Source organism: Pimephales promelas, chromosome 4, assembly GCF_988280905.1.
Source record: "Pimephales promelas chromosome 4, fPimPro1.hap1.1, whole genome shotgun sequence".
NCBI lineage: Eukaryota > Metazoa > Chordata > Actinopteri > Cypriniformes > Leuciscidae > Pimephales > Pimephales promelas.
The window spans coordinates 48,605,699-48,619,721 of NC_142772.1; the positions used below are offsets into that span (position 1 = coordinate 48,605,699).

At 40.5% G+C, this 14,023-nt stretch overlaps 1 protein-coding gene across 1 annotated transcript; it reads right to left on the bottom strand.

The window, feature by feature from the left end:
* Positions 1-3,227: 3,227 nt before the first annotated feature.
* On the bottom strand, positions 3,228-11,191 carry LOC120471591 (alpha-2-macroglobulin-like protein 1). The gene is made up of 34 exons (XM_039661463.2): positions 10,986-11,191; positions 10,620-10,803; positions 10,397-10,553; positions 10,261-10,313; positions 10,160-10,180; positions 9,912-10,077; positions 9,754-9,838; positions 9,571-9,685; positions 9,367-9,487; positions 9,162-9,274; positions 8,916-9,086; positions 8,613-8,840; positions 8,325-8,534; positions 8,105-8,254; positions 7,775-7,900; positions 7,612-7,705; positions 6,755-6,884; positions 6,435-6,660; positions 6,235-6,358; positions 6,044-6,165; positions 5,909-5,960; positions 5,746-5,829; positions 5,479-5,655; positions 5,292-5,367; positions 5,060-5,216; positions 4,911-4,985; positions 4,668-4,830; positions 4,411-4,595; positions 4,122-4,343; positions 3,925-4,046; positions 3,756-3,837; positions 3,591-3,674; positions 3,407-3,512; positions 3,228-3,329 (listed from the first exon to the last, which is right to left on the bottom strand). Exons 1-34 carry the CDS (start codon positions 11,078-11,080, stop codon positions 3,277-3,279), a joined length of 4,329 nt encoding a protein of 1,442 aa, XP_039517397.2. The 5' UTR covers positions 11,081-11,191; the 3' UTR covers positions 3,228-3,276.
* Positions 11,192-14,023: the final 2,832 nt, after the last annotated feature.

Below are 14,023 nucleotides of genomic sequence, written 5' to 3' on the forward strand. Positions count from 1 at the left end.
CATCACTTTTTTCTACAGAACTGCTTTATATTTGAACATTGAACTGAATAATGACTGTTTACTATTGTCTATTTAGAGCTGTGCTATTTAGTTGAATTTAATTAAAATAAATTGTTGCCATGGAAAATAAGAGTAGCCTATACAAGCAAATAAAAACTTAAAAATTAGTAAATTTTGTCGTCATAAGCACCAATTACAACGAGAAATGTGTCGTGAAATCAGCTGGCAGCCATTAGAAGTAAACAGAAATAGAACAAAACAATTACGCCATTAGATGTAACAATATTGCATTTTAATGCTGCAGTTCGTATTAAAATTTACCTAAACTTAGAAAAGATTTACACAGATAACACATGATCTCTTCAAACTGTCAGTAACCACTTTACAATTAATAAATAAATAAATAAATCTCACATAGCGATTCCCAAACTGTGGTCCGCGGACCACTAGTGGTCCGTGAGGGTACTGCAGGGGGTCCGTGAAAAGGCAAAATCAAATATGAAATATTTTACCAATAAATTCCCATTAAAAATGTAAAAAGAATATGTAGGCCTATATTTATATAAAATTTAAATTAAATTGTCAAGCTATTATGTGATTACTAAAATAGGCTAGTGGCGCTCGGCCGTGACGTTCAAGCTCCGTGTCGTCAGAACCACAACACCGGATCGGTGGATAGCAACAGGTTAGGTGAGCATTTATTTAGTTGTTTGTTTTTAATATAGGTATATATTAGACAGACGATACAAAGAGGAAGGGAAAGATGAGGATATAATATCCTCCTTTGTCACTCTCCACATCTTTCTTTCCCTTCCTATTGGGAAAGATGTGATTGGATATTTGCCAGCCCGATATGAACGTTCATATCGGGCTGGCAAATATCCAATGGCTTTCCTTTTTGACAACTTTATTTTCAACCTGGAATAACGTACGTCCTACTGTGTTTTCTTTTAAATGTGTAACTTAATAGGGCAGAGACAGAATGTTCTCAAGTCTACTTTTTGAGGACTTGTAAAACTCTTAAGATTAACATTAATAACCCCCTAAAATCACTAAAGGTTTTGAAATGCTGACTGTCTACAGTATATCCAAGTGTTCTTATTGCTGTATAGATTTCATACTCCACTATGGAAATAAGCCTGTTGTTCAAACGAACCTTATTATAATATGTAATAAATAATATAATATGTAATATCATAATATGTGTATTATGAGGTGGTCCGTGAAAAATCTTGATTACAAATAGTGGTCCACACACACAAAAAGTTTGAAAAAACCCCTTCTATAGTGCATATTTGTTTACACAGTGCTTGTATTTTTGTGTGGTTTTGATACTTCACCCTCAATAATAAAGCCCAGAAGCGACAACATGATCTTTGATAAACTAGAGCAGCTTCAATGATCTGTAGTAATTCAGAGAAGTTCACATTTACCGAGTCCAATAAACCCTTCAGGCTGTGATCTCTCACATAAGACACTTGAATCCGTCCTTTTCTAATTCGCTTTTGTTTTCATGAAGTGCAGAGTAAGTAACCGCCCGTCTGACATAACAGGGTTCTTTCTGGAAACATAAGCATCAGGTCATCTATGCATCTGCTATATCAAAGGTGTATTTGATATGCAGTGAAAAATAAATGTGACATCACATTTAAGCATAACAGCAAAAAATAGGAGATTGGCCTACTATTTAAAAAAAATATGTGAAACTGTATCATTACATTACAGTAATAGCCTATGATACATTGTTGTCACATTATGTTGTGTGTGTATATATATATATATATATATATATATATATATACACACACACACATATAGTGTTGCATGTTTAAATCAACATCCAGATATTACCCAAAAATTATTTTTTTATCTCTAATAATGTTTTTTAAAACATACGTCAGCCAATGTCAAATAGTTTGCTAATAATTTTTTTTTTTTAAAAAAAGCAAGGATATGTTTTAAAAACCTGGGCATTGACAGGCATGACCATTTAATTTTTAATGGTGAAAGATTTGAGGTACTTGATATAGACTAGAGTACTGACACCTGTATATTCAATGCATTTGGGTAGTGAAAACAACAACAATTTAGTCCGCTTTAATTCATTTAGCAAAGACTTCCATCAGTTAACTAATCATACCTGTTAAAGTGTATTGTTGCTTCACTAATATATTCGACCTGTCATTTAATATTAGCAAATACTAGAGCTGCTCCAGCAAGGATCACCACTAAGGAATTTTTCTACTAGTATGGTTGCATGGGCTTGTGATTATTTTTTAGATACACAATTGTCACATACAGAAATCAAATTGTAAAATAACAAATAAGAATAAATCTGAAGACTATGCAAAGTTGTCCTTAAATGTTCATCTAACAAAATACAAAGTCAGTAGTAGGTTTATTAGGCTGCTGTCACTTTAAGAGCTGAATGCATCGAATATGCAATTAAATATAAATTAAAAAAACACTTTAAAGGCTATATTTAACATGGTCCATTTGTTTTCTGGTTTATTGTAGTACTGCACTGGATATTGGTCTAATTAAAGACTACATACACACATAAAAATAGCTTATTTCCATGGTTGGTAAAGTAGAGGTTTTGAAATCTTCAAGTTATTAATGAACCATCACACTGCAAGCGAATCACATCAGTTTTCAAGTTAAAACCATCAATTATCCTTTACACAGATTAGTCTATAAATAAATGAAATCCAACAGCAGTTGAGCTCAGACACAAGATTTAGTTGTAATTTAAGGACCAAGTCCAAGTTAATAACAGCCACTACCTGAGTGAACTACATTTCAGTCATGTAGGGATTTTAAAGGGATAGTTAACTTTAAAATTAAATTTTTATATGTTTTAGCTTACCTCAACGGTAAAAACGATATAAATACTTTTCGTTTTCTCACAAAAGCTGCTCGTTTCATGTCTTAGGCCATCAATTTGTACTTACATTTACGAGTCATTGAATCATGTTTAATTTGGACTTCTGTGCATGCTTTTTGGTGGACACCCTTAGCCTCCAGTGTCAATTGAAAATACTGGGGAGAAAAAAAAAAAGAAAAAAAAAAAACTACATCTTGGATGCCTTTGAGGTAAGCTAAAATATCAAATTAATTTCAAAGTGAACTATCCCTTTAAGTCACCGGACAAATAAACTTATGAAAACTGCAACTTCCCGCTTCAAACCACCATAAGATGAAAAAAAATGACGACAAAAAAGGAATTAATTGTATAAAAGCAGTTTTAATTTAAGTTGTGTGGCCTGTAAATATTTAGTCCTTGGTACTTGGACAGGGGGATGTGTAGGTGGTCTCAAACGAATTACCTGAAAGAGGAACAGAAAAATGAGCTACATCATGTTCAATGAATTCAGACCAAAGCTTGATTAGGATGAAAGCATACTTGTCTGGTAGTAGTCATAAACGTTGATTACTGCTGGCTGGAGATTTTTCACAACAAGAACCCGTTTCAACTGGAGTGCGTAACTCATAGGGACACCTTTGGTAATCTGAGAGACAAAGGATAAACCGAAGCATTAACACACTCAATAGGGCAGCTAGTGAATACCTCCAGTGTCGTGCCTCACCTCTTTCAGATACACGAGGACATGATCATCTCCAGCATCAACACGCTCCACTAGCGGAGCGAACGATTGGGGTGGAGAACCAAGCTGAGGAGGAAAGACCATGGTTTACATCAGAAGGAGCCTCAAGCATCTTGGGACTTTCAAAGTCATCTTAAACATACGAACCAGTGACGTATCTGCTGTGAAGCCCGACAGGAGCTTAATGTCCACAAGAACCATGTTAGTGCTTGGTTTTATGCCATTGTAGCTGGGGAATAAACCAGTTGATCAAGAACGCAGCTCTCTTTATAGGTCATGAACAAGAGCTAGTTTCAGAACACAAAGCTATTCTTACGTCAAGGTGAAGTTCAACATGAGATTGTCCCCAAGTGGTCGACAGTCTCCAGTCACCTTCACTTTGACGCTCAGAGTCTTGGTGCCTTTAACCGGTGTCGGGATGTTGTAGAAACATGCAATCTACAGTACGAGCACAGAGCAATCAAAGCAAAGTAAGATGTGCACAACCAATATAGAGGGGGTGGAGATACAGACCTGTACAGAAACACAAGAGTTTCCAGTTGCTTTAACACTATATTTGCCTGGAACTTTCTTCAGCGGCTTCTCCTGATACAGAAGCCGGTTGTCCCGATTCACGTCGAAGCTATAAGAGTCTCCTCCTCCTATTGAGGACTTTACAGATACAGTGCTGGAGCCATCCAAACTGAAGACTTGACCAGCGTACACAGACAGGGCATGAAGAGCCACCACAGTGTCCTAAAAACAAGCAAAAGATTAAAAAACGCTTCATAAATGATTGTGCTCACGTTTGGTAGTCAGTCACCTGGGTCGAGGAAAAGCCCCCATAGGGATTCTGCTGGGTCACCAGCCAGTTGACAATGCGGTTAGCATAGCTTAGGTCAGCCGTCGTGAGAGGTTTAACAGCAAGAATTGCCAGCAGCACATAAGAGCTGATCTCCACCGCCAGAGTATCACCAGATGTAGTTTGAGACCAGTGGACCTTAGATCCTAAGGACGAGATTGAGGAGAGAAAGTCAATGCCTGATGAGGATCTCAAAACAAGAGGCTTGTAAACTTCACCTTTGAGAATGTTAAGTTCTTTCAAGGTGGTTAAAAGCTGTGATCGAGTGGTGGTCTCTCCAGCCAGACTGAAGGTGTAGGCCAGAAGAGCCGTGGCGTAGGTGTTACCCAGGTTCCCAACGACAGGCCTCAAGCAGGATAGAGCATTGGTAATGACGGGATCCTAAAAGAAAAGGATATCCCATTCAATAGCAGAACGGTCATCTGCAAGGAGCTAACACGCATTACTAGAGAGGTTTTTACTGTGATGGGGACGCCAATTTCAAGTAGGGAAGCAACAATGTAGGCAGTCATGGTCACGTTATCACCAACTCCACCCTAAAACACACCAATATATGATTAAAAACAAGTCTTGGACAGTTTATGGGTTAAGGTCCATTTGATGAATGTACCTTCATTTCATTGTGGTACAACATTCCCTGTTGCATGAAGCATCCATTTGAACCCTGTTGGCTTATTAGCCAGTTCTGTGCACTCTGAAGGACATTCGGATCGATGAAGACGAAACGCTTGGCTAGACCAAAAGATCTCATGACAAAAGCGGTCAACCTAGTCACGGAGGAAGTTGTTAAAGAACTGGTGACAAATGCTACATAAGACTAGATTGGTGGTTGCGAAACTCACCATGTATTGGATGAGTCATAACCAAATGTGCTGTACGATCCATCACTGTGCCTGTAGTTTAGTTGTCCTTGGTATCCTGTTAAAGTCAAAACACATCAGCGGGGCTTATTAGAAATTCTAGACCGCTTCCAAGGGAAGAAATAGGATTTAGACTCCCTTCGCATTTAAAGAAAATTTGCTCATGTACCTCTCTGAAGGTAGCTGGTGGCAGTCGCTCGGATGGCTGTGTTGAGTTGCCCGGTGACTTCAAGGTAAAGCAGGACGTAAATATTGGGAGCAAAAATAATCATATTCTGTTCTCCACAGCCAGATGGCATTTGTAATAACCCATCCAGATTCTTCAGTGCACGGCCCATTATGTCCCCTATGAGAGATCAAGCATAACCCACATCAGAAAAATAAAGTTATACTGCCACAAATCACATCTCAGTTTCTCCTCAACTAAATACTCTACCGAGGACTGAAACGGAGCATCTCTCTGATCCCTGAACCACATTCTTTGGAAATTTCAGAGTCACGCCTTCAGAAAGAGTTTTTCCTAGGACCAAGCAAAATCAATCAGTTGGAGAAAGAATTAGGCTGTAGACGGAGAATATGTTGGGAATTAGAGTACAAACTTTTTGGACACAGTAACCAACTGTGGACGCTTGTCCTTTCAACTCCCTCAGGCTGTAAAAGCAAAGCAAAACACCACATCAGGAAAGCAGCATATGGCTCCATGATTGAACTCCAGAGAGCCGGTCAACACTTACCAGGACAATTAAACTTCGAGTGACTACGTCAATGCGTCCTTTCTTCGGCACGGTCACGGCCTCAGTGCCACATCGAGTCCGGGACGGTTCAGCTGAAGCGTTGACAGTCACATTGACAGCTCCTACAGTGACAGATAGGTGAGCAACACCCCACAGACTTCAAATTTAGAAGCAGACAACCCAAAACTGACCAAGAACAGAAGCTGAGAGCCTCCATTTGAAGGTCTTTCGCTCATTGGCACAAAGACAGGATGAATACGGATCAGTATATGGTTTGAGAGTGAAGTCCGTGGATGAAGCTGGAGTTACTTTAACCTGCAAACAAAACAGTACACATGGAGCAAAGACACATGAGATTCTCCATTTTAAGAGAAATAAAAACATGGCAGACCATGATGCACTTAGACAGATAGTTGAAGACTGTGGCCTTCAGATCGAAAGACTCCCCACGGACGACAGAGTACGGCAGGGAGAGCTCCAGGAAGAAGGGCTGGAAGACCGTCAGTAGAGTAGGAGGAGCCAGAGCGAAACCTTTCGAGGACAGGCAGAACGCCTCAGTCTCCCACGTGGTGATGGTGTCAGGAACCGTAAGAGGAACTTGTGTGGATCCAGTGTCTCTGAAGAAAGGTCACCAGAAAAAGTAGTGAGGGAGGCAGGAGCATTAAACTGTGGACAAGTAGCTTTAGATGGAACAAAAGGAGTTTTACGAACCCCACTTGAGCAAGCTGCCAGAACCAGGTTTCTGGAAAGTAAGTCCTGACAGTCACGTCAAAAGAGAAAATGTCGCCTTCAGCACTTTCCTCTACAGAAGAAGCCAAAGGCTTGGCGAAAAAACCATCCCCTGAAAGAGACAAGCAATTTTACACCCAGACCCTCTAAAAGGTCCTAGTGTCCACCATACATGGTGTTCAAAATTTATGCATGGTTTGGCCAGTTGTAGCCTTAAAGTCCCTGTAAACCAGAAGTTGCAAACGACTTTTCTCCAGTGTTGTGACATATTTCTGAGAGAAACAGAACACTAAATGAGGCAAAATAGTGGGTGTGGCTTTTTTTCCCCCAACTAGTACCTGATTGGATCTAGAAAAATGGGTGTTTCATTCTGAAATGGAGGATGACACAAGTTCACACACGCTGTCAATCAATGCTCCCTCGGCGCTCGCAAACACACAGCAGCTGTCAGTTGGAGGGGCGTGGTTATGGATGTTAAGGAGACACCCAAACCGTAAAGCCTACGTCATCGGGCAAGGTCCTCCAATGCAGAGGGGAGGGGCATTTTCAAAATTTGATAAGATTACGAAGCCAAACATTTTTTTGTGTGTGTGGATTGACTTGCATGTATGAATTGTTCACCACAAAACGATAAATTTAGGCAAACAAAGGAAGTATGGTCAATTTTGATTTTATGGTCTTTTTACATGCCACATTAAAAGATCACATTCAGTAACAAAAGCTAGTATAGACCATTACATTATCCACTGGCTTGCAGTTTCAGGTGACATTACTTCTGTTCATAGTTGGGATCTTTAAGTCATGTAGCAATTTCTAGAGCAAGAATCAAACAGACATACCCAAACCAAAACCGCGATAAAAATTCAGGCCCTTGTACTTCAGACACTGGGGTACTCTGATAGCCAGATTAGTTGCGACCTTCATCCCCACACTCTGTCAAAACAAGACAAAAAGATTAGAAAAACAAGCATTTAGTAGATCAAAGGATTAAACCTTTACTACCTTGAAGGTTTCATAGGTTTGGTCCGCAGAAATCTCTCGACGGGCCCGAAAACGCAGACACTCCTGTTCATCCTCAACTTCATATGGATAATATGGTAATGAACTCACTGGGAGTAAGTTGAACACCTGACAGAGAAAAGTGCTCCTTGAATACCTCCATTTGTAAGGGGGGTTATTTTCCACTACTAGAAGACTAGTCATAATGTTGTGTCCAGTTTAATCAAGTAGTCCAGTCACGAGATGTCAGTGTTTTCCCTACTGAAGTGCCATTGTAATCAGATGTGCCTTAAATATTCTGATTAAAAGCCCACGATTGAGGCACAAAGATACCCCTTTAGCACTCAGACGTCTTCCTGGCTCCATGATCCGGACGCTCTGATCTACAGCACTGAGGCCACACAGAGATCCTGCTTGAGCAGAAACAGTCAGAACGTTTCCCTCCGCAGGAACAGCCGTAGCTGGAGAAAACTGCAGAGACACCTGGAACAAGGACCAACACGTTGTAGGACACCACCATTCCCAAATCGAAACAAGCCACATCATACAGTACCTGGTTCTGGAAACACATATCCGTGTCAAACGACACACTAGCAGCAACTACATTCTCACTGGGAAGAACGCTGTAGACCAGAATCTGCACTGCTGGAGCCATATCGACGCCGACAGACAACTGGAACGTCACAGAGCCGCTTGTGACCGCACGAGCCTTTGCTTTGACCGTCTGAAATCCATCGAGGACGATCACTCCTTTGGATAAGACCTGACAGAAGACATCGGTGTGCAATTTGTGGAAGAAAAGACAAGCAAACGGAAAGCTACAAAACTAATGTCCACTCACCATATAGATTATGTCAGCGCTGTAGCTACCAGCCTCTCCAACAAATGAATACTCCACGGTCACTGGAAACGAAGCACCACATTTGAGCGGCTGCTTGAGCTTCACTATAGTCAGTTCACTAAACGATGGGTTGTCGGGAGAAACAGGCAGGAGAAGCTGAACAATCTTCGTGTCCGTAGTGAAGTATGGCGATTTATAACCATAAAAAACCTCTGGAGTCGCACTCGCCTGGGGAACAATGAATTCAATCAGTTTCATGCTAGAGAAAGTCTTCATTTTTACAAAATACAAGTCAAGTCGTACCACCAGATTCAGGTCAGCTTTAGGAAGATTAGCAGTGTTAAGGGAAAACGCAGCCAGTCCGTTCTTGTTTGTGGTTAGATTCAACAGCAGGTTATTGGGCCAGTTGTTCCCATCCAGGAGATATACGGCTTTGTTGGCAATTGGAGTCTTATCAAAACGAGCCACGGATATCTGTTGGGAATGATCGAGGTTATGAAAGGGAACTAATGTGAAGGCTTCAGCGATAAGGGACGACATTTTGCTTGCCTTTCCATTAATCACTGATCCAGGTTCAAAATAAGGAACCAGGAGGTCCACAAACGTGACTTTGCCGACTTCAAACGTAATGGACACCATTGTATATTTTGACAACATTACATCTGCATGAGAGATCCAAACAAAAACAGTGAAGAATATCAACTTTAAGTGGATGTCTTGTAAAGAATGCGCTTCAGATCAGCCAATAGCTCACCCGTTCCCTCCTCAGTAACGTTCACATTTACAAGAAACGAGTCTTGCATTTTGTCTTCAAATTTGGTGTTGAAAAACGTTGATGTATCGACGGTGAGAGAGGCACAGCCCGTGGCATTCAACTGGTAGGAGAACAAAGATGGTCACATTTAACTCAAGCACAAGCAAAGGTAAAACCCTCATTGGTAAGGCAGGAATCACACACCTTTGCGGTTTGAATCAGGCACTGTCTGGTCAAATTATGAAGCACGTTGTATGGAAATGGATCACGGCACACTTCCACTAAGGCTTGACCAGGGACAGGTTGGCCATATGTATATCTGGGAAACATCAGAACAAGATAAAAGAACTGCCCAACCACAAGACAAGAAAATAAAGCGTCACTCACTTGGCACAAGACTCAACTTTCAGTCCCATAACTGCAACGCTGTAGGTCTGCGGTGTGTTCACGATCACGTCAAATTTGGGCAAAACTAAACCAGAAACGAAGCGCTTTAGGTTAAGGCCTCAGATCGTTCATTGAACTGTAAATACACAACGACTTACCGTATTTTTTCACCTCAAAAACTTGGGAGACCTCTCGGTCAGCAATAAAAGCCTTTAGTGTGTACATCCCCATCTGAGCCTCTGGGTTTAACTCGTGAGAAAGCTGCAATATCAGCCCCGTTGAGGAAACGTTTGTCCACTGACCAATGCGGTTATTGTCTTTGTCCTATTAAAACAAATTAACAGCTCAGAGAAAATCTGCAAAGAAAGAAAGCTGCATTCAAAGTCTCACACCGAAGCAAACTCACCTCCACCACGACCAGATTGTACTGCAAGACAAAGAAAGGACATTTAATTTGCTTTTCATTTATGGTCAGAACACTAAAAATGGTGAAACATCTGGTCTTACCATTTGATCAAAAGGCACAAATTTGGGATCCATGGAGACAACTCTGAAATTAACTGCAAAGACACCAACAAACTCACATATATTGCAAAATGCATTAGAAGATGATCGCTTCAACCAAGGGTCATTCACAGCTCACCCGTTTGTCCTGGATTGTAAATGGGTTTGTCTGTTTGGATGAAGGTCAAAGGTAGGTAACGTCTGAACATGACTTTGCTCTCTTCAGTCGCTCTGAAGACCTTCCCTTGAACTTCAATCTTCATCTTCTGCACCGAATCTCCATCTACCCGAGGAGCCTGTAGAGAACTTCAGTTAACGTACAAGAAACCAAGACAAAGAGCCACGCGCGTCTAATGACAGACCTGGAAACAAAAGCAGCGGTGAAAGGGCTTTGAAGAAACATGCTTCACAAGTTGAGTCGTCTTATTTTTCTCATCGAGCAGAGAAGCGGTCATCGTGAGGCTCTCTTTGGGTTTCAGAAGAGTTATGCATAATTTCGACTCAGATCCAGACTCAATCACCGCAGGGAAATTCACCATGAATAACCTGGGGGGGGGGGGGGAGAACACATTTGATCACTGAATGGCAAAAAACAAAGAATAGTATTGGTGTTGAAGGAAAGCTTCAATGCTTCACAAAGCTTAAATTCACCATTTATAAACTTTAGTAAACAACTCGCACATAAAAACAGAATGCTTCCATTCACTTCAAAGCCTAATGATACTTACGGCCCTGGTTTTTTAAGTTCTTTAAGTCCATCAACAGCAAAGAGAAAAAGGGTGAAAATGAGCCCTTTCCAAACACACATCTCCCTCACAGCCATGAGGACAAATCACCCAACCCTTATCCAACCACTCTTCAGACACCGTTAAGCTTCTCTTACGATATGCTTTCACTGTTTATTAAAGCATCTCTGAATCATCAATACTAACGAGAGCGATACATCTCTTAATGTATTGGGAACGCATTCATCTCGTTAATTTAATTAATTAACCACCACCTGGCTGTAATTAATGTTATCCTTTGATTGGGAGTTCCAACTGGCATTGCACGACACATAATGGAGGAAAGCTAGTTGTAACAGACTTGTTTTCTTCCACTACGCTGGCATGACGAAACGTAGTGAATTTACTAGTTGCCATATCAACACTATATTTAGCCTATATATTTAAAAGTCTGATATTATTTTATATTATATATGTTCATTTGAGATAGTTCTTGAATACCTAACAGACTCGCCGGGTTTAATTTAAAGAGACTTTTGTCCCACTTGTGCAGGCGGGGCATGAAATGAGCCCCTATTAGAAACGTGGGCGTCGCCATCTTTAGAATATTGTCTTTGAACTTCCGGTTTTGCGGTCGCTCTGTATATCTCTACGGCATTGCTGTCCAGGAGTAATTCACTTTGAAGTGGATTTACTTAATGTGAAGTTAACGAAAGTTATCACGAGGGTTGTAATGTTTAAAGCAATTGTCAAATGTCAGTAGACCGGGAAGATTTTAAAACGAGCCGTTCATTCATAAATAGGCAAGATCACTGTATACAGACCGGAAGACAAAAGACAACGAGCGCGCAACGCTGAAAAGGGGCGGGGCTACATAAGGTCTTGAATGAATTATAGACTGAATATAAAGACTGAGAGTTTTGAATTGACATATCAAACTCAGAAATTTATTTAATTCCGAATTATTTTTAATTATTAAAAAGTGGCATTATTTTACATGAAAAAGTAAAAAAAAAAAAGTATTTTATTGAGAAAATAGATTAGTTTGTCATATACAGTTCTTTCTCAAAAAAATAGCATAGTGTGATAAAGTTCATTATTTTCCGTAATGTAATGATCAAAATTAAACTTCCATATATTTTAGATTCTTTGCACACCAACTGAAATATTTCAGGTCTTTTATTGTTTTAATACTGATGATTTTGGCATAGCTCATGAAAACTCAAAATTCCCATCTCAATTTTTTTTTTTGCATATTTCATCCAACCAATAAAAGAAGTGTTTTTAATACAAAAAAAAAAAAAAGAAAAAAAAGGTCAACCTTCAAATAATTATTAGCAGTTATGCACTCAATACTTGGTCAGGAATCCTTTAGCAGAAATGACTGCTTCAATGCGGCGTGGCATGGAGGCAATCAGCCTGTGGCACTGCTGAGGTGTTACGGAGGCCCAGGATGCTTCGATTGGATCCAGAGTGTTGGGTCTCGCGTCTCTCAACTTTCTCTTCACAATATCCCACAGATTCTCTATGGGGCTCAGGTCAGGAGAGTTGGCAGGCCAATTGATCACAGTAATACCATGGTCAGTAAACCATTTACCAGTGGTTTTGGCACTGTGAGCAGGTGCCAGGTCGTGCTGAAAAATGAAATCTTCATTTCCATAAAGCTTTTCAGCAGATGGAAGCATGAAGTGCTCCAAAATCTCCTGATAGCTATAGCTGCATTGACCCTGCCCTTGATAAAACACAGTGGACCAACACCATCACTGACGGTGGGTACTGGACAGTGGCGCAAAAAGTGGGTATGCGCTATATGCGGCGCATAGGGGCGCAGCACAATGGGGGGCGCCAAAGCGATGGTAAAAAAAAAAAAAAAAATTGATATATAGGCTATATTGTATTTCTATATGTAGCTGCCGTTGTCCGTTTCTAAATCATTTCTGCATTCCTTCAATGTTATATAAAATTTTAGAGGACTAACAGCCAGGCTAGAGTAGGCGCCCTCATGGAGAAGGGGGGCGGGTAATATCGCGACCGGGCGGGGGCGCCGTGAGCTCTGAGCGAGCAGGTACGAGTAGTTAGTTGTCGTTGAAAAAGATGGATAAAACAAAATGCTGTGGGGCTAAAAATAGAAAAAGAAAGAGAGAAAAGGAGATGGCATGTCAATTGATGCAACAGCAGCTAAATAACTGCATGCATTGCTGAAAGCCAACAGGTAGGATTTAAAATGTGACATCCAGGCATAGGCTATCTATATCTCGGTGGCAATCGGGACTACCGGGAGATTCCCGCTGGGCCGACGTGCTTTTCCTTTTTTAATTTATTTGTCTTAACGGCCCACAAAACTCATACATCGGCGGCCCATTTGTTTGTTTGTTGTTTGTTTTTGTTTTGTTTTTTGCTTAATTGGCGGCGCTGTGCTGGTGTAATGCATTGGTCAAAAAAGTCAGCTTTAGTTTTTTTTTCTGACACACTGGCCCATGAAATATGTCATTATGCGCAAGTATCTTTCAAGTAGCCTATAGAAATTAGTGCAAAACTAATTATGAAAGTTTCCTTTATTTTTCTGTGCATTTGTTTTACAATAGCCTTAATGGCTATTACTATCATGGAATTAATATTATAACTATTATTATGTAGTAGTGTAATGTAGACAGTGGCGCAAAAAGTGGGTATGCGCTATATGCGGCGCATAGGGGCGCAGCACAATGGGGGGCGCCAAAGCGATGGTAAAAAAAAAAAAAAAAATTATATATAGGCTATATTGTATTTCTATATGTAGCTGCCGTTGTCCGTTTCTAAATCATTTCTGCATTCCTTCAATGTTATATAAAATTTTAGAGGACTAACAGCCAGGCTAGAGTAGGCGCCCTCATGGAGAAGGGGGGCGGGTAATATCGCGAGCGGGCGGGGGCGCCGTGAGCTCTGAGCGAGCAGGTACGAGTAGTTAGTTGTCGTCGAAAAAGATGGATAAAACAAAATGCTGTGGGGCTAAAAATAGAAAAAGAAAGAGAGAAAGGAGATGGCATGTCAATTGATGCGAC

What these genes read in the sequence shown, in the direction of transcription:
- LOC120471591 (XM_039661463.2), bottom strand. Translation starts at nt 11,080, where the DNA reads ATGGCTGTGAGGGAGATGTGTGTTTGGAAAGGGCTCATTTTCACCCTT. An exon ending in ATATGTGTTTCCAGAACCAG is followed by an intron (nt 8,255 to 8,324) that starts GTACTGTATGAT and finishes TCCTTGTTCCAG; the next exon opens with GTGTCTCTGCAGTTTTCTCC. An exon ending in TGGCAGCTTGCTCAAGTGGG is followed by an intron (nt 6,661 to 6,754) that starts GTTCGTAAAACT and finishes ACCTTTCTTCAG; the next exon opens with AGACACTGGATCCACACAAG.